Raw genomic sequence first — 22,696 nt, 5'->3', positions numbered from 1 at the left:
TGCCAAAGAAAAATAATATTTGTATGTTTTGTTTATGTTTACAGCTTTGTATACAAACACAAAATCAAACCGGTATCCAGGTGTCATCACGGTGACACACCAGATCCGCCATGCATGAACAGGTACACGGCAAAGCTCTAACTTTTTATTCTTTGCTTTTTAAATAGAAAAACAATGAATGCAATCATTCTTACCTGCAAGATGAGTGCGGCTAATTTGAATACGGTCTCGCTGTTAACTTCTATCTGCCCCTGCAAAGACAAGGAATCAGTCAATAGTAGCTGAGTGATCACACTAGTACATGCTTGTCACTACTGTACACCAACAGGTTGTGTTACACCAACAGATGATACCATTCCACACCATGAAGGGGGGGGATGGAGGGAATGGCTGTCTGTAAAGGTGTTAGCACTTCAGGGAGAGATCACAATAGCTGCAGAAGTGAGGAACATGCAATGTTATAATCATAGGATGATCTCATGTGTGCAGTAAATGAGCCAAGTTTGTACAGTCCCCCCCTCCCTTGCCTGGGAATGGTCTGGTCTGATGCTAAAAGATAAAGTTCCACTCAAAGACAAGTGCATGAGGACACAAAGCCAGGACTTGCTGTTGTTTTATGTCTGCAGACTGAATGATAACTTTGTAAAAACTGCCCAAGTCTTAACAACATGTCTATGCTTTAAACAGTTTTTATGTTAACATGCATTTGCAAAACCACATTTTTTGTCACTAACTTCAAAAATTATCATATTGCTAATGCTTACTTGCAGTTCTTCTTTTCTTTAAACAATTATCAACTTGGCTTTGAACTTGGAGAAGTTCCATAAAAGTGTCAGTTCCCTGGCACAACCCCCTTTGCATGTTGCAGCCTTTTCTTTTCTTGAAGCACATAAGTACTTTCTGTGCTGTCCCAGCTCCTCCAACCATATTATTAATATTAATTAACAGGATTTATATAGCGCTAACATATTACACAGCGCTGTAGGGGTTGAGAAAGACAGACAGCAACAGGAGGAGGAGAGAACCCTGCCCAGAAGAGCTTACAATCTAGGAGGTGGAGGAAGTAACACACAATAGGAGGAGAGATATGTAGTGGCGGGTGAGTTTTTTTAAGAGACAGGAGAAGACTGGTGGGTGAGTTTGAAAGGATTGGTTTTGAGTGTTCTTTTAAATGAGCAGAAAGTAGGAGCAAGGCGAATAAGATGAGGAAGACCATTCCATAGAATTAGGGCAGCTCTGGAAAAGTCTTGTATCCGTGCGTGTGATGAGGTTATGAGTGAGGAAGTCATTAGTAGGTCATTGGAGGAGCGGAGAGAGCGGCTGGGGGAGTATTTTTTTACAAGGTCAGAAATGTAAGTGGGACAAGAACTGTGTAGGGATTTGAAGGCAAAGCACAGGAGCTTGAATTCGATTCTAAGGTGAAATGGAAGCCAATGGAGAGAACTACAAGGAGATACAGCAGAAGAGGAGCGGAGGGAAGGATGGATGAGTCTGGCTGCAGCATTCATGATAGATTGTAGAGGAGAGAGTCGGGTTAGTGGAATACCAGGGAGGAGGAGGTTACAGCAGTCCAGACGAGAGATAAGAGCGTGTACAAGGAGTTTGGTAAGCTCTGGGGACAGGTAGGGGCGGATTTTGGAGATGTAACCATCACTAAATATTTTGTAGCTGGAGGAGTGAAGGGGAATACTATAGATCTGAGTCTACTATCATCACATGCATGACCATGGCACCCCATCAACATGGCTTTTTGGAAGTCTACACAAGTCTAATTACCATTTATAAAAGTACATACAATTTTATGGGGAGATTTCAGTTGAAATGAGTGCAATTACTGCAAGTTAGGAATTTAGTTCCTAAAGCCTGGCGACACTTTTCCTTTACAATACAAAATGTCATCTCAAATAACATTTATAGCTAGGAAGCAGCAACTGCTAAAAAACGTCTCTATGCAGACCATAGCGCTGTAACAGATCCTATTATCGTTGCATTTTAATTCCATTTCTAGAAATTCCCCCTTTTAGCGTTTTGGCCGATGTATAATGAGAAAGCGGACAGCCAAGACAGGTTACATCACTGCAGTGCAGCAACTGGAAAATATAGATCATTCTGCATCTATCTGAGCTCAAATACAAAATCCGCAATATTTAAATTTTTCTGAAACCCAGAATTCATGTGGCGTGCTGCTAGTGCAGAATATTTAGTGTAAACCAAACTATTTTGGTCTCAGTATCTGTGAGTGTGATTATATTGTATACCCTGAGGGCCAGCGTCACATCGGAAACATTATCACAGAGATTTCTAGCAGCTGCTTATCTCTCTGCTTATTTTTTTTCCGATAATTTGGGTTTGTAATGTAGTTGGCTACAATGCTGGTCTACAAAGTCATAGATTGCTGGCGTTACATGATCATCAGCAGCTGCATTGGATAGGAGCAGAAACTACAAAAATTGCCCATTCTGTTGTTAGAACCAAATGTTGCAAAATGAAGCATTTGGGATACAAAAGGAAGCAACACACATCCAATTATATGCAGAAATAAAAATGCTCAGGGCCTATTCACACTATTGCCATTAGTTTCACATCTGTGCGGTACGGTAATGCTTGGAACAAGTGTTGGTGCACTGCAGTGCTATTAATTCTGAAGGGCACCCTCATTTTCCTTGCCCTTGGAACTGTGCTGCTTCGCAATACATGGTTCAACCTGTGTACCTGTGCATTGCAGTGCAGAGGAAAACAAAAATGCCTGGAACAAGTGTTGCACTGTTCATTCCTATGCACCCCATTGCACTTTGTTAGTGAACCTGTGGGGTATCACACTGCAGCGCATTGTACTGCATGTGCCATGTGTTACAATGCATTGCACTGGAAAGAAACTGCAAGTATTGTGCATTACAGTGCAAAGAATAAGTGCTTCTAACACGTAGTGTTTGCAGCAGTGCCAGACATTCTGGTGCACCCAACACACCTTGCTGGGGTACTCATAGTACAACATGTACTGTACATTGCAGTGCAAAGGCAAACAGGAAAAGGTAATGCTTGTAACAAGTGTTGGTGCATTGTGGTACATCCCAGTGCGCCTTGCATGTACTGTGCCATGCAGTACAGAGTTTTGCAGAGCAATGTGTAAACAATGGAAAGTAGTGCTTGTAAGAAGTACAGGGAGGTGCAATTCATTCTGAAGCACCCCAATACACCTTAGCAGTGGACTTGGTGTATTGCATTGCACTGCATCACATATACAAATCAAAAACTTTACTGCAAAGCATTGGTTCATTGTGGCGCTGTTTATTCTAACGCATCCCAGGTCACCATGAAACATCATAAAAGGTAACAAGTAGTGTTTGTAAGAAGTGTTGGTGCACCAATGACATATACCAAGCAATGCAGTGCAAAGACATACAAAAAGATGTAAGGTCTGTAACATCATTACAATGTGTTCGTGCATTGTGGAGCCCTTCATTTTGATATAACCAAATGCATCTTGACAGTGGACCTTGCATGTACTGTGCCATGTGGTATCATGTGCTGCCAGGCAAAGGTAAACATTAAGAAGTAGAACGTATAAGAAGCATTGACACAATGCTGTGCCATTCATTCTGATGGACTCTAACGCACCTTGCCAGGGGACCTATGGTGCATCACACTGCAATTCATGTACTGTGGCATGCGGTACCAAACTTTGCAGGGCAAAAGCAAACAGTAACAAGTAGCCCTTAAAAGAAGCATTGGCACAATGCTGTGGACTCATGGACCCCAACGCACCTTGCCAGGGGACCTGAGGTGCATCACACTGCAATGCATGTACTGTGGCATGCTGTATCATGCTTTCTGGGGCAAGGATAAACAGTAAGAAGTAGAACTTTTAAGATATGTTGGCACAATGCTGTGCCATTCATTCTCATGGATCCCAACACACCTTGCCAGGGGACCTGAGGTGCATCACACTGCAATGCATGTACTGTGGCATGCAGTATCATGCTTTGCGGGGCATGGGTAAACAAAACAAGAAGTGCTGGAGTGATACGGTGCCATTCATTCTGGCCCAATGCAGACCAGTGGTGCGTCATACGGCAACACATGGTATTGAATGTACTGTGTTGCGGTTCTGCCATGCAGTAGGCAGCTCATTCACATAAATAGACTTGCATACCTCACCGCACACCACATCTATGTGGCTGCGTAAATCCGAACCCAACCTAACATGTATTACAGCATGCAATAACATGTGTTGTGTTAAAGCAGCTCATTCACTTAAATATTTATCATTTTATTCTCTTTATTTGTTCTGTTCCTGCCTTCATCTTGCGGCTACATTACAGATCAGAGCACCGGCCTACAAAGCGTTAAGGGGATATTAATCTCCGGTGTCGGCTTTTGTCCTTCCTAACCAGTTCATGTGAAGTTTACCACACCCAGGTAACAATGGGGAATTATTATAGGGTGTGTTGTCTACACTGCGAGCTGCAAGAGTTGCAGAATTTGTGTTGTGGCCCGCACTCCTCTCTCTGTTTTGCAGCATGAAGACAAATCTTGGGTTTATTAAGGTTGTACAAGAAAAACCTGAAAGAAGCATTACAGCAGATTGTGACATGAGGTCTCCAAAGGTTAATTGATGGATCTGCTGGTGGTTGGGGATTTGTCAGAGGTACATTGACAAAGTGTTTTATCTTTTAATATAAACACAATTTGTCAATTCCAAATACTGATAATCTCTCATTAACTCCTTAAGGGGTCTCTAAAGTGTCTGAGTATATACAAGAATTACCCTGAATGTAAATCATCTCCTTTACTGCTGATAATGGATTTAAAGCTTTTTTTTAAGTAAACAATGGACACTTTGTGACTTTTGTAAGTTTCTATTTGAATATAAAAGGCAGTTTGCTGCAATGTATTGGTAGGAACAAAACCCTATGGAGAGCAAAATGATTTTGGTGGGAAGATGCAGAAAAATGCAGTTACTGTGTTCTAATATTATTCCAGAGGAGTAAGTGGCAGATCAGAGGTATTATAATTTAAAAAAACACCTCTGCATAGTAATTAGGATAATGTGTCCTGGAATGGCTAAGCATGAGAGTTTGAATGCATCAGAAAATGCAGCAAATCAGACTGGGATTCTATGAGCCAGGGTAGGGATCATTTTCTGCATAGGGAAATCTATTTTGGGGCAATTGATTAGAATAGTTATTGACGCAGAAATCAATTTTCAGCTTTTAGAACACACAGACTGGATGCTGGCAGTCCAAGGTTGTCCGTATATCCTAATGTTTCTTATTAGAATATTAACATTAAACTGTTATAATATAGCACCAACATTACTCATCATGACTACCTCTATTGAATGGATTCCTTTTCGGCACTACAGGTGCCAATAGGATCTGTAGGATCCAAGAGATCTATGGATCTGTGGTTCCACCCATAGCTGCTAATGTTAGTCTTAAACATGTATTTTAAGGTGTATTTATACTTTTAACTTCTCCTTTTTCCTCCCTTATGATCTGTTATATACACAATTGAAAGCATTTTTAGTATATCTGGTTGATATTTGCAAAAGTATCATGTCATGGCAAAATGTCAGATCTGTCTTGTGCACACTTCCTGTGATATTGTCCTGTGCACACTTCTTGTGTTATCTCAAGGGGAGTAATCCCCCCTCTTGTCTTTGGAATACAGAATGGTTATAAGAGACTTTAATAGAAGAAAGTCTTGCTAAAGGAACCTGGACATGACTGACACCGCACAGACCACAAAAAATGCTCTGCTTTGTCAGCCCACAAAAAAGATTTTATAGCTGCCACAAACACTTTGGGCCTAATTTAATAAAGCTCTCCAAGACTGGAGAAGAAAGACTATCATGGGAGAACCCTGTGATCCTGCAAACCTAGAATGGATCAGGTCCAGGACTGAACACATTTGCCAAATAGCAATTTTAGGAAATCTATTCCATGTGTGCTGGATCACCCAGGTTCTCCTATGATACTCTTTCATCTCCAGTCCTGGAGGGCTTTAATAAATCAGGCCCTTTGTGACATATTTTAATAGATTAGAGGCTTGGGTCAATAAAACATCAAATCCAGTGAAAATTGCTCTAAATAGCATTGATTGGGTTACTTTGTCCCTCCCACCTACTTCAACAGGTTTAGAAGCCAATAGGAGACCTTCGCTCTATTTACAAAGTTACCAGTGCCAGTTGTAATATTAAACAGCAGGAGGTGACCCATTGGCTCTCATTGGTTGTGAGTAGCGCCCCCTATTGGTTTATATTAGCCTGTATGGACAGAATGGAGCGGGGTTGGATCCAGCTGCCTGCATGTAAATGATCAGCAATATCAATCAATATCAGTATTAGGAGCTCAGTGCCTTTCTTAAAGGGCTCAGTTATGGGAAAATGTGATACTTTGGTTTATTTATTTTTAGGGGTACTGTCAGTACCATCCATGTGTGGGTTGCCCTGATTACAGGACCCCGGGAGACACACCATAGGATTTTTCTCCTCCTTATCCTCATTTCACTTTCCTGCCATTATCCTGTGAATGGGACAAAGGGAGAAATGTAGTTTATAGTTGTGAAATATAAAGGAAGTCATTCTATTGATCCTACAGGAAGCAATGTTACACTGTCATTGCCAGACCAGGGTGCTGTAAACATACATGGGCCACTCCTTACTGTATGAGCGATCCGGAGAGTCAGAGTTTTCCAGGGTCTAATTATCAGCAGGGCGCTGTGAGGCAATAAATATTGAAGAACATTTAGTATTTTACAATGTCCTCACTTTGCTTCTGCTTTTTCCATTCACCTGACTGTATATTATGCAATAATGCCGATAAGCACCGGATTTACCAAAGGCTAAGTGCATTACGATGAGGTGAGCCCGGGTTTGTTTCAGATATCCAACCAGATGGATTTGGTTTGCTTGAGCATTGTGTATCATAAACTATTGCATACTTTTTTGCAGATCTTCTGTGTTCCCAGTTGCAGCATCTTCCTTTCTACATGTATCCCAGCAAAGGCTGCATGGCATTTCCCAGGGTGGTATTGTGACGTGTCTAATGTGGGATGAAATAGCCACTTTAAATCTCTTTTGGGGGACCAAGTGATAGAGTAAAAAATGTGGGAGAACAGTTGGGAGACAGGGTGAGAATGTTGTCACCCTATAAAAAAAATGAAGTGCCTGCAAAAACACCCCATATTATTTAAATCAATCTCTGAGGAAAATGTTTTTAAAAATTGGATGGATTTATCCTTGAGGGCTTTTTAAGACTCCTGCGTCTACAAATCTTGAGCAGCTTTTGGCAACCATTAGGCAACCAGGAGCAGTAAGGCTAATTTCAGACTTGCATTGTTAACTGTGCTTTCAACAACTCCCATTCAACCTAATGGGAGCAGATTGGAAGCATTTTGTGCATTGTATTCATTTGTCTTGGGATTCTGGCATGGTTCCTTGAGGTAACATGTTGCTTCCAGCCATGCAGTTGCTTTTCCTTGCCTGGTGGAAAAACCCCACCGCTGCCACAAGTGCAAAGCCAACACGTGCGCATGCTATGCCCTGCAGTGCTGTTTGCTGCTCCTGGCCACATAGCAGCCGTCTGCCATGCAACCTGCAGGGGCCATCCATGTAGTTTTCAATCAAAGAGCCCTAACAAGTGATAACCATTTGGTTTGTCCTGGAATTTGAATAAGAAAGGAGAAGCGGTTCCAATTCAAGTCTATGGAGGTGGCTGGGGTGGCAAACTTGCTGCATGTGATAAAATGCGTGGCACAGCTACCATCCCCAACCACTTGCAAAAAAAAGGGAACGATTTTTTGCAGCAGTTGTAGGTAATAAAACTGCTTGCAAGAAATGGGTTCCATTGACCCCTGGGTTGTAAATGATTAAAACGCATTACGGCATAAATGTATTCTATGTAGCATGGGACACTGCAATACACGGCATGTGCGCCCTGTTGTGCTGCAGTGCAGCTTTACTTCCCATTACTAACTTGGGGGGCCTTTCAATATTGTGTCGCAGTAACCTGTGCATTTCACAGTGCATTACCCTACTACTAAGATGTGAATGGGCCCTTTACAGATCCTGCAGTGAGGAGTCCGGAGGGGGATGACATGAAGTTAGGAAATTCTAAATGTTATTGTATCCGAGGGATCCGTGTACCAGGAAGACGACAGCACTGTTTATATTTCAGTCTCCAGAGATCTCCTGACAACGTCAAGCTGCTGGGAAACCACGAAAATCGCTGTCTAATTTTATTCCAAAATCCAGGCACAGCTATATATAGTTTTTTTTAATATCTTCAATACTGCTGCACTTGCACCAGGATTGTTCGATGATCAATGGGGCCCCCATTCACTCCTACTGTGGTGCAATTCACAAAACTGAGACCTCATCACTGTTCTTCAGGACAGCAGGGCTCAGAGAGGGAAGCAGCTGTGTACAAATATCAGGATTGGATGGACATAAATAGAGATCCAAACTCTGATTGGCCCTTTTTGCAAGTCAGTGCAATTTGCATGTTTTTTTTTCTAGCCAGAAACTAATGTAACCGGTTTATTTCCTGCCAGGAAACATTCCAGGAGACGGTGACCTCGGTAAAGAAAGTAATGTTTTAGGGCTTCATTGATAAGAGTAATAGGCTGACTCCACCCTTGTTATGGGTGCAGGGTTCTGACGCAGTCCCGGCACTGCAGATTTTATAAGACGAGGAGGAGCTGAACCAGCACAGGCATTGCATGCAGATTCTTGCAAAATGACCTTCACCCAGCTCACGTTCTGCATCTTTTAAATCTCGAATTGACAAGGTCATTTACAATGGGCTGCGCTGCACACCTGCAACCGGCAGCCTGACTGTAGCTGGCTAAATCCCAACTTCACCGTCTTGTGTTTACGGAAAATCATTCAGATTTACAGAGCTTCATGGTTGAAAAGGCGGACAAGTCCATCAAACCAGCTCTGCGGATTTCTCGGCATAGGTCACATGATCTGCACACCGGTGACGCTTGTCATGGGCCTGACAATGATAAATGATCTGTGTGGGTCACCGGGCCCGGATTATCCGACACAACCACAAAATGAACATTTTAGTCCTACAGTCTGCTTACCATGCAATGCTGCTGCAATAGTTATGGTGGGATGAATAATCTGAACGGACAGAAGGGGAACTGGACTGGGGCAATCTGAAATGATTCCCGGGTCGGTACTGTTTTAGGATTGTCCTTGCGAGAGTCACTCTTGGCGGGCTTTATAAAAAATGTGAGAGCCAAAGTAATATTTATATATGTGAGGTGTAGCTGAGCTGCTACTGGGAGGGGGAGCTGCGCTGCTGATTTATTGCTGAAGGAGAGGAGCAGGGGGAATACAGCTGCAAATTACAGCAGACAGGAAATTATCAGGGTGAGCTGAGCTCTTGAATTAATACCGTGAGGATAGAACAGGGAGAGCTGGGCTTTTGTGCTACTTTTGGGATGGGGTTGCAGGGGAGCTGAGCTGCAGAGTGATGCTTGGGATTGAGAAATAGGGGGAGCTAATCTGCTAAATCACTGCTAGGGTGCAAAGGGAGTCAAACTGCTCAATTACTACTGGGAGATAGTTGAGGGAAAGTTTAGCAGCTGTGTCACTGGTAGAAGGAGGAATTTAGCTGCTAAATCACTGCTTAGAGCAAGTTGAGGAGGAGCTGAGCTGCTCAGTCACTGCCAGGAGTGGATCTGAGCTACAGAAGTAATGTTGGGAGGGGGAGCAGGGGTTGCTGAGTAGCTGATTAAATGCTGGGATGGGGGAGCAGAGCAGGTAAATCACAGCTGGGGGAAAGTTGAGGTAGAGCTGAGCTATGGTTCTTTCTCCCTGGGATAGGGTTACAGGGTGAGCTGAGCTGCAGAGTAAGGGGGACCTAAATCACCGCTGGGAAAAAGTTGAGGGGGAGCTGAGCCATTGCTGGAAGGGGAAAGCAAGGGGAACTAAGCTTCTAAATTACTTATGTGAGTGAGTTGATTGGGAGCTGAGCTGCTCACTAAATGTTGGTGGGGTGATCAGGGAGAGCTGAGCTGCTGAGAGAAAACACATGAATGTCCATAGACAAGTTCAGTTTAATATTTGCTCCTTTTGCATCCTATATACAACTTTCCTAATTTCCACACCACGCCGTACAATAGAAAGCCTGCCAGCATGGTGATGGCCTGCCGGAGATTACCGAAAAGTATCAATTAGTGCGGTTTACTGCATGCCACGCATATAGCTAGGTAAACATCAAACACATAGCAGGACCTTTTGAAGAAGTGGGACCTAATCTGAGGATAAACATCCCCTCAACATGTAGAAACAAAATCTCCTTCCTCCGCTGGCTGTATTCACCGTTTAATATAATAGTGTCACTGTTTATGGGGCTCCGGCTGTTCTAGGGGCCAGATAAAGAAATCCATTGTTTGGTGAACCTGGGCTGAATCGTCTCCAGGCCTCCTCCTCCTCTGAAATGATCTCCAGGAGGATGATGGGCAGGGGGATTCCCGCTTTGTCCACCTTCCAGCATTGCTGAAAGCAGAATTGTTCAACCTAAAGCTCTGTACAGTTGTCGGAGGATTGCCACTGGCAACGATCATTTGTGATCATTTCTAGTGACAGATGAATGAATTAATGTTTTATAGAGAGGGGAGGATAGGCGAGCAGCACCCACATAGAAGTGAGCAGCTAGCAGTCATTACTTATTGGTCATTCATCAATTTGCTGTGACGGATTGATTAACAACATCAGGGAAGGTAGGGGGGAACCCTGTACACATGTCAGATTCTTATCCAAGACAAATCGCTGTGCTTGTCCCAAACAAAAACTAACATGTGTACAGCTATTCCCTGACATTGTTCATCAATCCAACACAGTAAATTGATAAACAACCAGATGGGAATGACCGCTGTGCATTTAAATAGAGGAGAGCACACTGGGGTGCCGCTCGCTCATCTATTCCTTTTTATTGAAAAGAACACCAGCGCTTGTTCATTCTACCATAATGAAAGATCATTTCCAGCAACAATCATCTGACTTGCAACAATCACTTACTTTTATTTATTGAACGCCTCAATCAATGTACATGCCACGCCCAGTGAATCCTGCTCTCCGCTTCCCTCTACTTTCTGTTCCCTTTTCCGTTCTGTCCCATTTCACCATCTTCTTTCTTTCAGGTTCTTTATGACATCACCCAATCTCACATTGCGCATGCGCAAGATCATGTGACAAATCTAAAAAAATGAGTGCTGATTTCACTCTGTGCATGCGTGAGATCAAGCGCTTAGTTTTTCACATTTACAGAAGTCCCCTGATGACACATGCCCGATCCCAGGCAGAAGGAGCAGCCCGCAGCTTCCTGGGATATGTAAGGCAAGTAACCCAGGAGGCTGCAAGTTTACTCTTCATTCCTTACTGCCACGGCAGTGAAGAAGAAGGGGGCGGGGAAATTGTAAAAAATTTTGCACAGTATGGTGATAGGTTCACTCTAAGAACATCGGTAAGGGATGGGCAGGGTCAGGGGGTGGGAATGGGGGTGTAGAATGTTTTGGGGTAGATGGGGGCCCTACCCCTAATTCCTCCAAGTACTACAAATATCTCCACATATTACCTTGAACACGCAGGTCTTGGCATTCAGGAAGAACAATTGGACGGTTGTGACCTCTTTGAGAAATGTGATACTTTCTATGTAAAACCTGAAAAGAAAAAATAACAAACACGTTATTACCTGTGTATAAACCAGACTCCGCCCCTTCCCAAAATCTGGGCGGGGCATCTACTTTTCTTACACCTGACAAACGTATTGTACGATACAATCTTAGTTCAGACAAAAGGTGTGCCTGCGGAACCAAGAACAAACACAAAGCAAACTCATACCACAATAATATTCTTCATAATGATTTGTGTTCAGGTCTCCATCAAAGTGCAATGGCGGCTAATAGGACCCTGTCGCCAGAGCAATCATTACAATCTTCTTATAATTGATATACCTTTGATGTGTAAAGAGCCACTGACAGGTATACATTCTGTAATATTGATCAGGATGCCACATAAAAGGTTATGTATGGTGAATGGTGGAGTAGCTGGACCAGCACGAACATTCCCAGGGGGCTATAATATGTATGAAAAGCTGGTCCAGGGAAATGACACCACTGAGAGCGCTATGGCCAAAAATCTAAACATGTTTTCAATACAAATGCAAAAAAGCAAAGACATAAAAAATAATAAAATTACAAAAGCCTTCAATTGAGATATTTTTCCTGCAGTTATTTTATCTGCCACTAGATGTCCTCAGTCTGACTGCCAGAATCTATTAACGTACTTCCTCAAAGCCCAGGTTGCAACATAGCTGGTGATTGGGCAGCAAAATAAAAAGCAGCACAGTGATGAGCTCATCTCTCTCCACCTATCAGCAAGCTTCTTGTCAGCACTGATTGGCTTTTTGTGCTGCTTCTTCCTTTCACTTTCCAAGCCCTGCTGTGTAGATATTGCAAGTAATACCACTTGGGTTTAATAAATGCTGATTTTTTTTAATGATTGCGGATTGTCCTAGACCCAATGAACGTCAGGTTGAGTTTTAAGCTTTGCATTCATCCCCCTCCTCCTGCTAATTTACCATCCCTGACAGCATTAGTCCCGTGTTCTATGGAGATAAGTGCGGGGCAGTGATCAGTGACATCTGTGGTCCCCAACCATAGATCAGAGGATGTCTCTCTTTTCTGTTACCAAATGGATCAATTAAAGCAAAACGGGTTCCCCATGTGGGGCAGACAGATAAGATGTCAGGCTGGTGAGAAGGAGGAGATGTGTTGTATAATTGTGTCATTGTTATGTAGATTTATAAGCTGTTGTCACCCTGCAGATCCATCATAAGTAAGGAGCTCCCAGGAAATGCTGAGGATGGTATTTTATTGAATGGGTGACACATGAATGGGATCAGCTACAGAGATTTCCTCTTTAAAGGTTTTTTTATATCATTAAATTTGGCCTGGTAGCAGTTTGGGAAAGAGTGGATAAAAATAGAAAGATAAGAATTGGCATGGGTCATGTGATCTTTCATCTACTTGGTCATGTGACTTTGGTATAGAATGCAGCTGGTGCCGAGCGTTGAATGATCAGATCCCAATGTGTATAGTAACTGCATAATTATTGGGGGCGTGTCCATGACACCCAGCATTTGTGATAATGTCGTACCAAGTTGAGTGACACCAGTCATCATCCAACTCAGAAGACTGAGGACATCTTGTGGTGGATCAAATCTACTGCAGAACGCAGTTCTGGATTGAAGATAAGTATAGCAGCTTAACTTTTTTTTATTTTATTTTTTTATAATGTTAAAAACTTCAAAACAATTAAAAAAAAAGTCCTAGTTCATTTATGTCTAAGACTTTTTTTTATTGATCTTACAACATTGTACATTTCCCAGGACAGTGTTGATGTCAGAGGATCAGCATGACAACCAATAAATATTTAAGAAGCCAGCAGTGACAACCTTCATGTTTTCCCTACCTTTGGTTTCTTTTAAGCAAACAAGATAACATTTCTGCAAATGGCGGTGTATAACACCCCCAGATTCTAACCTGAGCCCCCGGTGTTGTCAGGTAACAATTTTATTTAGATGGAGAAGAAAAAGCCTGATTCGTCAGCCAGTAATGTAAGCCATGGAAATTGAGTCCCCTTGCTTCTGCCGCAGAGAGAAATTCCATTTGGCGATAAATTGGTTTTCTATTACATTTCAGACAACCACGTGTGATTGCTGTGACATGAGGATACACATATCAGCCTATACACCGAGATCTCTCCGGGATGTCGGCTCCAGGCAAAAACATTGCAACAAAAATGTGTTAACCACTCACAGCAAAAAGGTCACAAAAATAGAGATGAACATAAATCATACATAACAAGCACAATAATGGTTTGCTATACATATTTTATTTATTTATTTCAGTTATACTGTATACAGTGAAAGAGAAAAAGAGACCTTACAAGCACAAAAATACACACACATATTGTGTGTTACTTCCCCCACCTCCTGGATTGTAAGCTCTTCGGGCCAGGGTCCTCTCCCCCTCCTGTGTCACTGTCTGTATTTGTCTGTCATTTGCAACCCCTATTTAATGTACAGCACTGTGTAATATGTTGGTGCTATAAAAATTCTGTATATTATTATTAATAATAATAATAATAATAATAATATATATATATAATGGTAATGTATTCTTATATAACCCTTTACTAAATAACTAAACTTTACTAAAAAACTTAAACATCTCCTTTCTCCCCTTCTGCCCTTAGCCATTCTTTTTATTCTACTAATTCAATTTATTTTTAAAGCTTTTTAAAGGTTTTTATTTTATTTCCTTTTTGTTGTTGTTGTTTTTGATCCTATCTTTATTTTAAACTAAGGAAATGTGCAAAAAGTAAAAAAAAGTGATCAATTATTTTATGTTTTTATTGTTTTTAATTATTTTAATTTTTTTTTACTAGAATTTGATTATGGCTGTTGTTTTTTTTTTTTTTAAACATTATATTTTTTATTATTTTTTTTCGATATTTTTGACAAAGAAAATACTAACAAAGAAAACAAAATAAGAAACAATAGTAACATACTAGAAAGAAGGAACAAATCCTGATCCCAGGATATTCTAACAATAACTGTACGGACCAGTTGCATAGAAACTTAGTGAAAAATATATATATATTTTTTTTAAATAATAATGCCTAGCTCATCCCTGTGAAGAAAAAGTTGGTATTATTTTGTTACCTTAGGGATGAATTAAAGTTACACTTGATCATGCAGATCATTATTGCAGAAAAGGGATAGATGATGTCCTTTCTGCAATAAACCCTTCTACCTGCCTGATTGCTCTGTGTATCTGGCAAAAAGTTGTTTGCATACCCGGCTATCCCAGTTTACTTTGAGCGTTCTGAGATTGAATGACCTCCCGGGCACCTGCGTAGGAATTACACCATCCCTACCTGTCTAATGAAGATAGCTGAGGATGGCAAATGAGGAAAGAAAAATATGGCGGCCCCCTGCGAGGGAATAGGGGCAGGTGATTAAATCTGAGTTAAATAATAACAAAATCATCCCTGGATAAACAGGCCAATGGTGGAAATGTAAAAACTGTTCTGGTCCAAAAGGGCTAAAAGATCTGAGAACTGAAATGGTTAAAATCTTCTTTTATTTATAGGAGAACAGAGGGGATGGGGCAAGCCCTGGACTGATGGAGCAGATTTAGTCGATCTTTCATATGCAGGACCTCAATAATTTGTAATATGACCATTTTGTTCATCCTCCCAAAAAACTCAAAAATTCAGTCATTTATTATTGGTCAGTGGCACACTTTACATAGCATTACATTACATTTTTTTCGTCATTTTGATCCCTTGACCTGACCCAATACTCCCATTGTGATGGATTGATCAAGGGCTCCTTTTTGATTTTGAACCCCCGCCCACCATGAGAACTCTGAGCTCCATTGAAATACCTGTGAAAAGAGAGCCACCCGATAAAATCTCTTTGAATGTACATCCAACCTCCCATGATATTTCTCATGAATGATCTGAAAATCAAAATCGCCTATTCCCCTGAGGAAGCACTTTTGCGAAACGTGTTAGTAAAATAGTATTAGGAGAAATAATTCAGCCATGCTTTTGATATCCTTTTTATATGGTATTTGTTGATCTACTTACACACAACTAGAGAGTTTTTACTTTATTAACCTAAGGAGTTCTCCCTAAATAAGTACCCAAATAAGTTTTCTGATATATATGTCTAAGTTTCTTTTTTGGTAACAACCTTGAAAACCCCATTCTTTCATTAGACCCAAAACAGCTATATGGGTCTCTTGTGTTTGTTTTTGTTATCTGATCATTTTATTGGCTCGGAAATAGAAATCATCCCCTGCATACCAGGCCTACCTAAGCCCAATGATAATACCTACCTGCCTCCTCTTACTATAAGGATAATGAATGTTTGACACATCTCTTCCACCTCCATTTATTTTTTTTTTCTGTATTTTTATCGTTTGCTGTCAGAAATAGTTAAACCAGAGTGGATGAATATTGTGTCGAGTTTGAATGTTTGATAATTCAATCTCCTGGACAGCCTGCGGTAAATATGCCTGAAACTGAAGCCGTTTCCCCCTAAGCTCTGTTATTATCACCTGAACAGAGGAAAAGTGTAAAGATGCGAGGAATATGAAATAATGAACAGTCGCCTTTCTTGTCTGCGGTCGGATAGTGAAAGGTCATCGCGGTGTCAGTTTCACGCTCACAAAAGGCTGCAGGCTGATTCTTGCTGTTTGTTGAAAACTTGATCTTGCAGATTGGTGGTAGAGATCCAAACTGAGCTATGTTTGTGTCCTTTGGAGGGGAAGTTTCCAACGTAATGTAAAATTAGCTTCATGCCTGAAATGTATGCATGTTTTATTTTTTACTAAGAATTTACTAAGCAGTATTTAATGACTCCTGCATTTTGAGAATCATATTTCATAATAAGACCTGTGAGTGCTCCCTCTAGTGGTCATATTTATAACAGATAATGTGATCAGCATCACTGCTGAAATGGACCTTTACCCATGAAGGGTGTGAGCTCACCAGCTGTACATAATGATATTTCCATCACACAAACTCTCTATTTGGTCAACAGAATGTAGGAGAAGGAGTCCTGTGAAAGCAATATTTAGGACTTAGAGTTAAACAATGCTGAGAACCCTGTCACAGTACTAGAGGCCAGTACATGGGTGGAAGGGGAGTAATGCATGGGCCCAATACTTTGAAATACCAAATAATAATACGGAAGCATGGCTCAATCCTGATTCCTGAGAGCCCAGCCTTCATGATGATGCCCCTAAGGGGTGAGAGACCCACTGAGCCTACAATAAGGGGAGGACTGCTAGCAACAAACACAAGAAGAGGGTTCGGACAGGGCGGACATAGGGAAGTACAAAGTGTGCCGCTGAATAAGGGCCCCTTACACTTCTTAGCCAACACAAACCCCGTAAGTCAGTTCAGCAGGGGGGGACTAGGCCAGTTCTGCCCAGGGCCCAGTGTTGGCTACATCTGCCACTGTTTGGGGACAGCAGTGGAGCATTAAAATGGTAAAGAAGCGATGGATAAAAAAAAATTTAAGTGCCCATTAAGCTGTCACGCAACGTAATACTGTCAGTGTACAACCTAGCTAATCAGACGCAGTATTTGTAGCCTCTCAGACCGAACCTTATTCATTCTTCTCGATTTTATTTCCAGGTGTTAGTTTACGACGGATCCAACTTGCTTCTAAACTGGCAAAACCAGTATAACCAGTCTGCCTGTCTAAACATGACCCCCTTCCCCTGGATGTTATATAATATATTCTTCTCCAAGGGCATGTTCACGGAGCACCCTAGAAAGGTGTTGCGGCACAGTGGGTGCTGCCAACATGATGCCCAAAGGCAGATGAGTAACCGGAAGCATGCCAGGCTCTGACTAACACCCCACTCTGTGTATGGGGGCAAAGTCTGATATCAATATCAATTATCAATTTATATATTGGAAACCTAGCCATATATGTTATACTCGGCTGTGTAGGGTTAAACCCCTCTTTGGGTTTTTATTGTGCCCCCAATGAGGATATGAACTCTATGATATGATCACTGTCCTTGTGATTGGAAATAAAGAATGTAAAATTAAATAATTGTGAATTGTCATTAAAACTTGAAATCTCCCAATTGAAGCACTTGTCCAGGTGATAGCTATCAAGAGGCATTATTTTCCTTGGGCTTATACTAGGTTCAGACCTGCAGTATGATCAAGGAATTACGCATGTGGCTCCTGGCAGCAGGTACCTTGCCAACCACCTTGTCATTTGCACCGCAGGGTTCTGCAGATTTGACAGCTGGTAGCGGTAAGTGATACTGGACCACTCCCTGCTGCCCCCATTCATTTCCTATGGTATTGCCATGGCTGGATAGAAGACTTAGGAGACTGATATTTTGGATATCAAGTTTTGTGAATGTGTTAGTAATTATTGAGTGAAAGCATTGTGGGAAGAATTAACAGACCATCCGATCGAAAATCAATCAGGATTCAGATTGCTTTCTGTGAAGAGCAGAACCTTGTACCAATGGCTGACGTAGCCAACAGTGGGCCCCTGTTCAGAACTAACCTAGGGCCCTCCCAAGTCAGTGAAAGGGCTGCTCTTAGCATAGGAGGGCCCTCATGCATTGGCACTTTAACCTCGCCCATGCCTGGTACATATATGTGGAGAGTTCTAGGACAACCATTCAGAATTTTGATCAGAGGCACTGGCCAAATGCAATTGCAGATCTGCTCATATGTACTTGGCCTATGCTTTGATTCCAAGAGATTTCCTTTTTACTTCCTGTTGTGTCTAGAAGACAAGAAGTGAAGACAAATCCCCCCTCCTCATTAAACAAAGAGTATTGAACCCCTTTCTGTCTTACCCAACATGATAAAGTTCTGGCTCTGGTATATTTCAGGACTTAGGTATGAGCTGCTCACAGATTTGTTCTAGGCAGGAGCCATACCAATGTCTTCATTATGTTGTACTTTCTCCACTTCAATAAAAAGAAGCGACACTCAGGGCACTTTCCATGGAAGATTCGGCTGAGTTTGGGGACTTTGATTAATACAACACTTCTCGCACACTGGATAACGAGCCGCTGTGCAATGCTGCCTGGTTTTATTTATCAGCTATAGACTTGTGAAGTGGCTGCACTAAAGACAATCTATTCTGTAACTGTCAAATGTAATACCCACAGCACAATGTATGTCCCTATTAGCTGAGACCAAAATAAAGCGTTAAAGAGGACCTGTCTAAAATCCAGGGTGGAAGGCAACATTGTCTGATTCCTGGCTAGCTCAGAAGGCAGATATATCATTCAGTGAAGCTGAGTAGTTCCAGGATTAGCATGGGGTTCAGGTGTCAGGCAGCTTCTGGGATCGTACGGGGGTTGTCACTGCTGACCTTCGTTTTAAAAAAAAAACTACTTCTTTGGCTGCCATACAGATTCAATGGCTTCAGCAGTTAACAAGTATCCAATTTAGGGGCAATGCCTTTAGTCTGCCTTTATGGATCTGCATTCTGTTTCACGTCTTCGACTCCATTTTTACCATAGGCAGCTACAGTCCGCACAGTCCGGATACCATAATGAACCCCTGAAGGAGCCAAATCGTGACGAAGCGTGTCGGGACGTAAACGACCAATACGGTTACTCCCCTCTCTATTTTGTTAGAGTATCATTGTATAGTACCTGATATCCCAGTTCTATGAAATTTAATAAAACTGGGGATATGATTTATTTGATGTATACAAATGATTATGTATAAACTGCAAGCACATCAATACAAAATTATTATTTAAAAAACAACCCTAAAGCCTTAAACCTATTTCTTTCTTTTTCTACTTTGTTTAACCATAGGCAGCCAGGCACCTAACATTTTCCAAGAGGTCAGCAATGAAACCTTTGCTTTGCAGTGAATAAAGTGCAGAGAATACAACAAATATTCTCCTATTGAGTGAGATGCATCAGAGGGAGCTCCAGGTGAACCCAGGTGGTCAGCCTAGCACCAGGTAAGACAATAATGTACACATAAGCCCAAAGATTTGGAGTGCGGCTTTCGTTTTTTTTAACCTGCAGGACGAGTCTTATAGGAGCCAGCACCTGGTTCCGAGCAGTGCAGGGAGTGGGCATCACTACCAGAACAAGTTTCTTTAATATCCAAATAATGCCATGCAGAGACCAGGAAATACAGTGTGCAGCTCACAAAATCCTAGGTGTCACTGGGACAGGAAGTAAGATAAATCTTACCCGGTTGAGACACAGAAACCTAACAAAGGTCTAAGGATGGCAAATATGTGACCCTTGATACAACAGTGGGGTTGATGCTTGATCGCACATTTCATGTTTACCGTAATGGGTGACTCAAATTGTTGGACAATCTCTGTGCTGCCAAGTGCTTCTATCTTTTTCCAGCTAAAGACAGTGAGGGAAGAATAAAGAAAGGATGGAGGAAGGGAGATCCTGGAGTCTTGTAGTACCCAAAAAGTCCAATGTGCCCCCCTACCCCATTTCATGAGCCCTGAACTACATTAGCAGCAAAGGTTGCACCTTCTGCACTTTTTATTTCCAAATGCCATGGAGCCCAATGTGGCTGCCTCTTCTGCGTACCCTTAGGCCCCTCCCTTCCCTGTGCAATGCTTCTGACTGCCACAGGCAGGACAAATGCAATCCCAGACCCATAAGCTTTAGGTTAGGTGGTGCAGCCATAGAATGGAAAATACCTTTACCCTTAATGACTATGTGACCAATAAACAACATTTTATAAGCTAGCCAGTAGCTGATTATATCCAGTGTTCCGCCTTTATTGGTATCTCTTATTTTGCCCAACGATTGGGCTCTCTGACCCAGTTCACAGGAAAGCTATCGGCTCATCTTGCTGACTAAAGATATCATCACAACCCTGCAATCCTGGTGATTTACACCCATTGCAAACTGAATAAAAATCTGCAATTACAGATTACACATTGAATGGGCAAAGGGATGCCAAGCGTGCAGTGCCCCCTACTGGAGTATTACAGCATTGAACTTTTTTAAATGGGAACCTATTTAGTGAAAAGCTGTGTGTGCAGATGCTAGATTTTCTTCACCCAAAATGAACAGATGGGTGAAAAGCTAATATTGGTATCCTGAGGTTGGATCAAAATATAATATTGGTATCCTGAGGTTGTTTAGTGATCTGTCTTGCCATATAGGTCCACCATTGGGACCCAATACTAGGTAAACTTCCTGGGCCCTCCTCCCCCATTTTTTAAAGTTTGAGCATCGCAAAAGTCAGGCTCTTTCTATAGGGACCAGGTACAGAAGTACCCCTTGCTCTTCCCCAATGGTGGCCCTGTTACCAGATCACTAATCAACCTAAAGGATTGATCACTGCAGGACACCTCCTGTTCCTCCTACCCCTTCTTCCATCCATAAAATGAACACTACTGTTGCTGGACACAATTAATAAACTTGCCCAGTGACTATATTTAGGGTCTGTACACAACTTGCATGCTGGTGTTACAGGAAGGGTCGGTCTTAGGTTTACAAAGTTGGGGTTAGAGGAAAGTTAAGTAAAACATACTGGTGTGGTCCCTTCCCAAGCCTGTGACAGTGAAAGGAGAAGCAGGAGACCAATAGGGTTTTCTCTCTGCCACTCTGCAACACAACTGATTGACTCCATGTGCTGCTTTTCCTTTCTCTAGTTTGAGTTATACTGTGCAGTGAATTGAAATAGGCTGATACATAAACTTTACGCTAAAAAATATTCATGTATTGAGGATCACAGAGTTCAGTTGGATTTCAGTTTTTATATATCCATCAACCATGTTAAAGATGCTACCCAAAGTGCAGAAAAGGAATGAGAGATGACGTACCTTACCACAAAGTAAAGGGTTACCGGGCCTGGTTTCTTTGGCAAGTCATGGTCAAGCACCCTTTGTTCCATCTGTAGCCAAGTGTATTGCCCTCTGTGGAAGAAAATAGAACACAATATGTTAAAGATTCAGTAATGTTACGTTTACAAATCATTGCAATCCTTGGCTAAAGTCTGGAGTTCAGGTTCAGATATTGTGTCCCTCAGATCCAATATGGGCTCCTCTCCACTGGACACTATCTAGTGGGATAACAAAGTCATGGTTTAGGGATCACAACCACTGTCAATTGCATTCATAAGTCTGCTATGGTGCCTTCTTTCTTCTGGGACACAAAAGATTTAATTCCCATTCCAGGGTCATTTCTAGGGAAGCTTTCAATAAAGAATTACTGCAATCATCACGTCTTTTGCAAGAAGTAAATGGAAACTTCATTCCCCATTTTGTGTTTTCTCCTGCTGATCTCTATGTCCCTGGTGTGCCTTGCAGTAACACAGGGACTGGCAAGATGAACAACAGAGTACGGCAGGGGATGCAACCCACCCAACACTCCTTAAAGTGTGTTGCATCGGAAGATCCCTTGACGAATATAAACTTTTTTTTTAGAGGAGCTTTTTTATTTTTTTTTGCAACAGAATCTGAGAAGGGTAATGGGTATTACATGTAGATTCTCTGCTGCTGATTTCTCCCCATTACTGATCTAAAATGCATTGCAATGTGTTGATGAAAGTGGCCAATTAAGTAGAGGAGCAAGGTTTACCTTCCTCATGTCAGATGCGAAGTGATAATCAAGAAGCAGCAAGAGATGTGGATGAAGCAGGTGGAGCACAGAACCAATAATGCAAAAGCAGCGAGATCCTTGTACGGCAGGTCACCAGGTACAACTTTTCCTCCAGCAAGGAAACTGTAATTATCACAGTGGTGACATCACCAAATCTCTCACTCCAAATCTACTGAGTCTGAGGCAAGAAAGCCTTAGATGGTCTCACAATATGGATACACAGCTATGAAGCTCAAGCCACAGGAGTGTCTAGGGTGGTGCAGGAAGGCCTCTTTCAGACCTGGGGTAGACCCCAGCAATTTACAGCACGCTCAGCCATGCTCTAAACCATTCTCATTCAACCATATAGGAATAATGAGCTTATTTGTACATGTGTTTGCAAAGAGTTGCATTTATCTTGCGGTGGTTTACGTCGTAGTTCCTGGATATAACATTGAGGGGCCAGCAACTTTTGTTGACTTGAATGGGAATGCATTCCAACCACAGTGAGCTGCAGTTAAGCATGGTTGCA

At 41.9% G+C, this 22,696-nt stretch overlaps 1 protein-coding gene and 1 long non-coding RNA gene across 3 annotated transcripts in view; one reads left to right on the top strand and one right to left on the bottom strand.

Annotated features, from left to right (window-relative positions):
* The window catches only part of FRMD4B (FERM domain containing 4B), a 155,019-nt gene that overhangs the window by 70,182 nt on the left and 62,141 nt on the right, over positions 1-22,696 (bottom strand). For both annotated transcript variants that reach the window (XM_072420777.1, XM_072420776.1), the window contains exons 4-6: positions 21,408-21,500; positions 11,595-11,679; positions 195-251 (exon numbers count right to left, since the gene is read on the bottom strand). In XM_072420777.1, the coding sequence (XP_072276878.1) occupies positions 195-251; positions 11,595-11,679; positions 21,408-21,500 (235 nt within the window). The remainder of the gene's footprint in view (positions 1-194; positions 252-11,594; positions 11,680-21,407; positions 21,501-22,696) is intronic.
* Positions 1-22,696, top strand: part of LOC140337185 (uncharacterized) — a 105,268-nt gene that overhangs the window by 76,151 nt on the left and 6,421 nt on the right. Inside the window, exon 6 of the long non-coding RNA XR_011922000.1 lies at positions 19,411-19,562. This is a non-coding gene — a long non-coding RNA (uncharacterized lncRNA). The remainder of the gene's footprint in view (positions 1-19,410; positions 19,563-22,696) is intronic.

The sequence above is a fragment of the Pyxicephalus adspersus genome, chromosome 8, assembly GCF_032062135.1.
Source record: "Pyxicephalus adspersus chromosome 8, UCB_Pads_2.0, whole genome shotgun sequence".
Classification (NCBI taxonomy): Eukaryota; Metazoa; Chordata; class Amphibia; order Anura; family Pyxicephalidae; genus Pyxicephalus; species Pyxicephalus adspersus.
The sequence above is the reverse complement of the archived record's forward strand: the minus strand, read 5'-3'. Positions and strand labels throughout refer to the sequence as shown.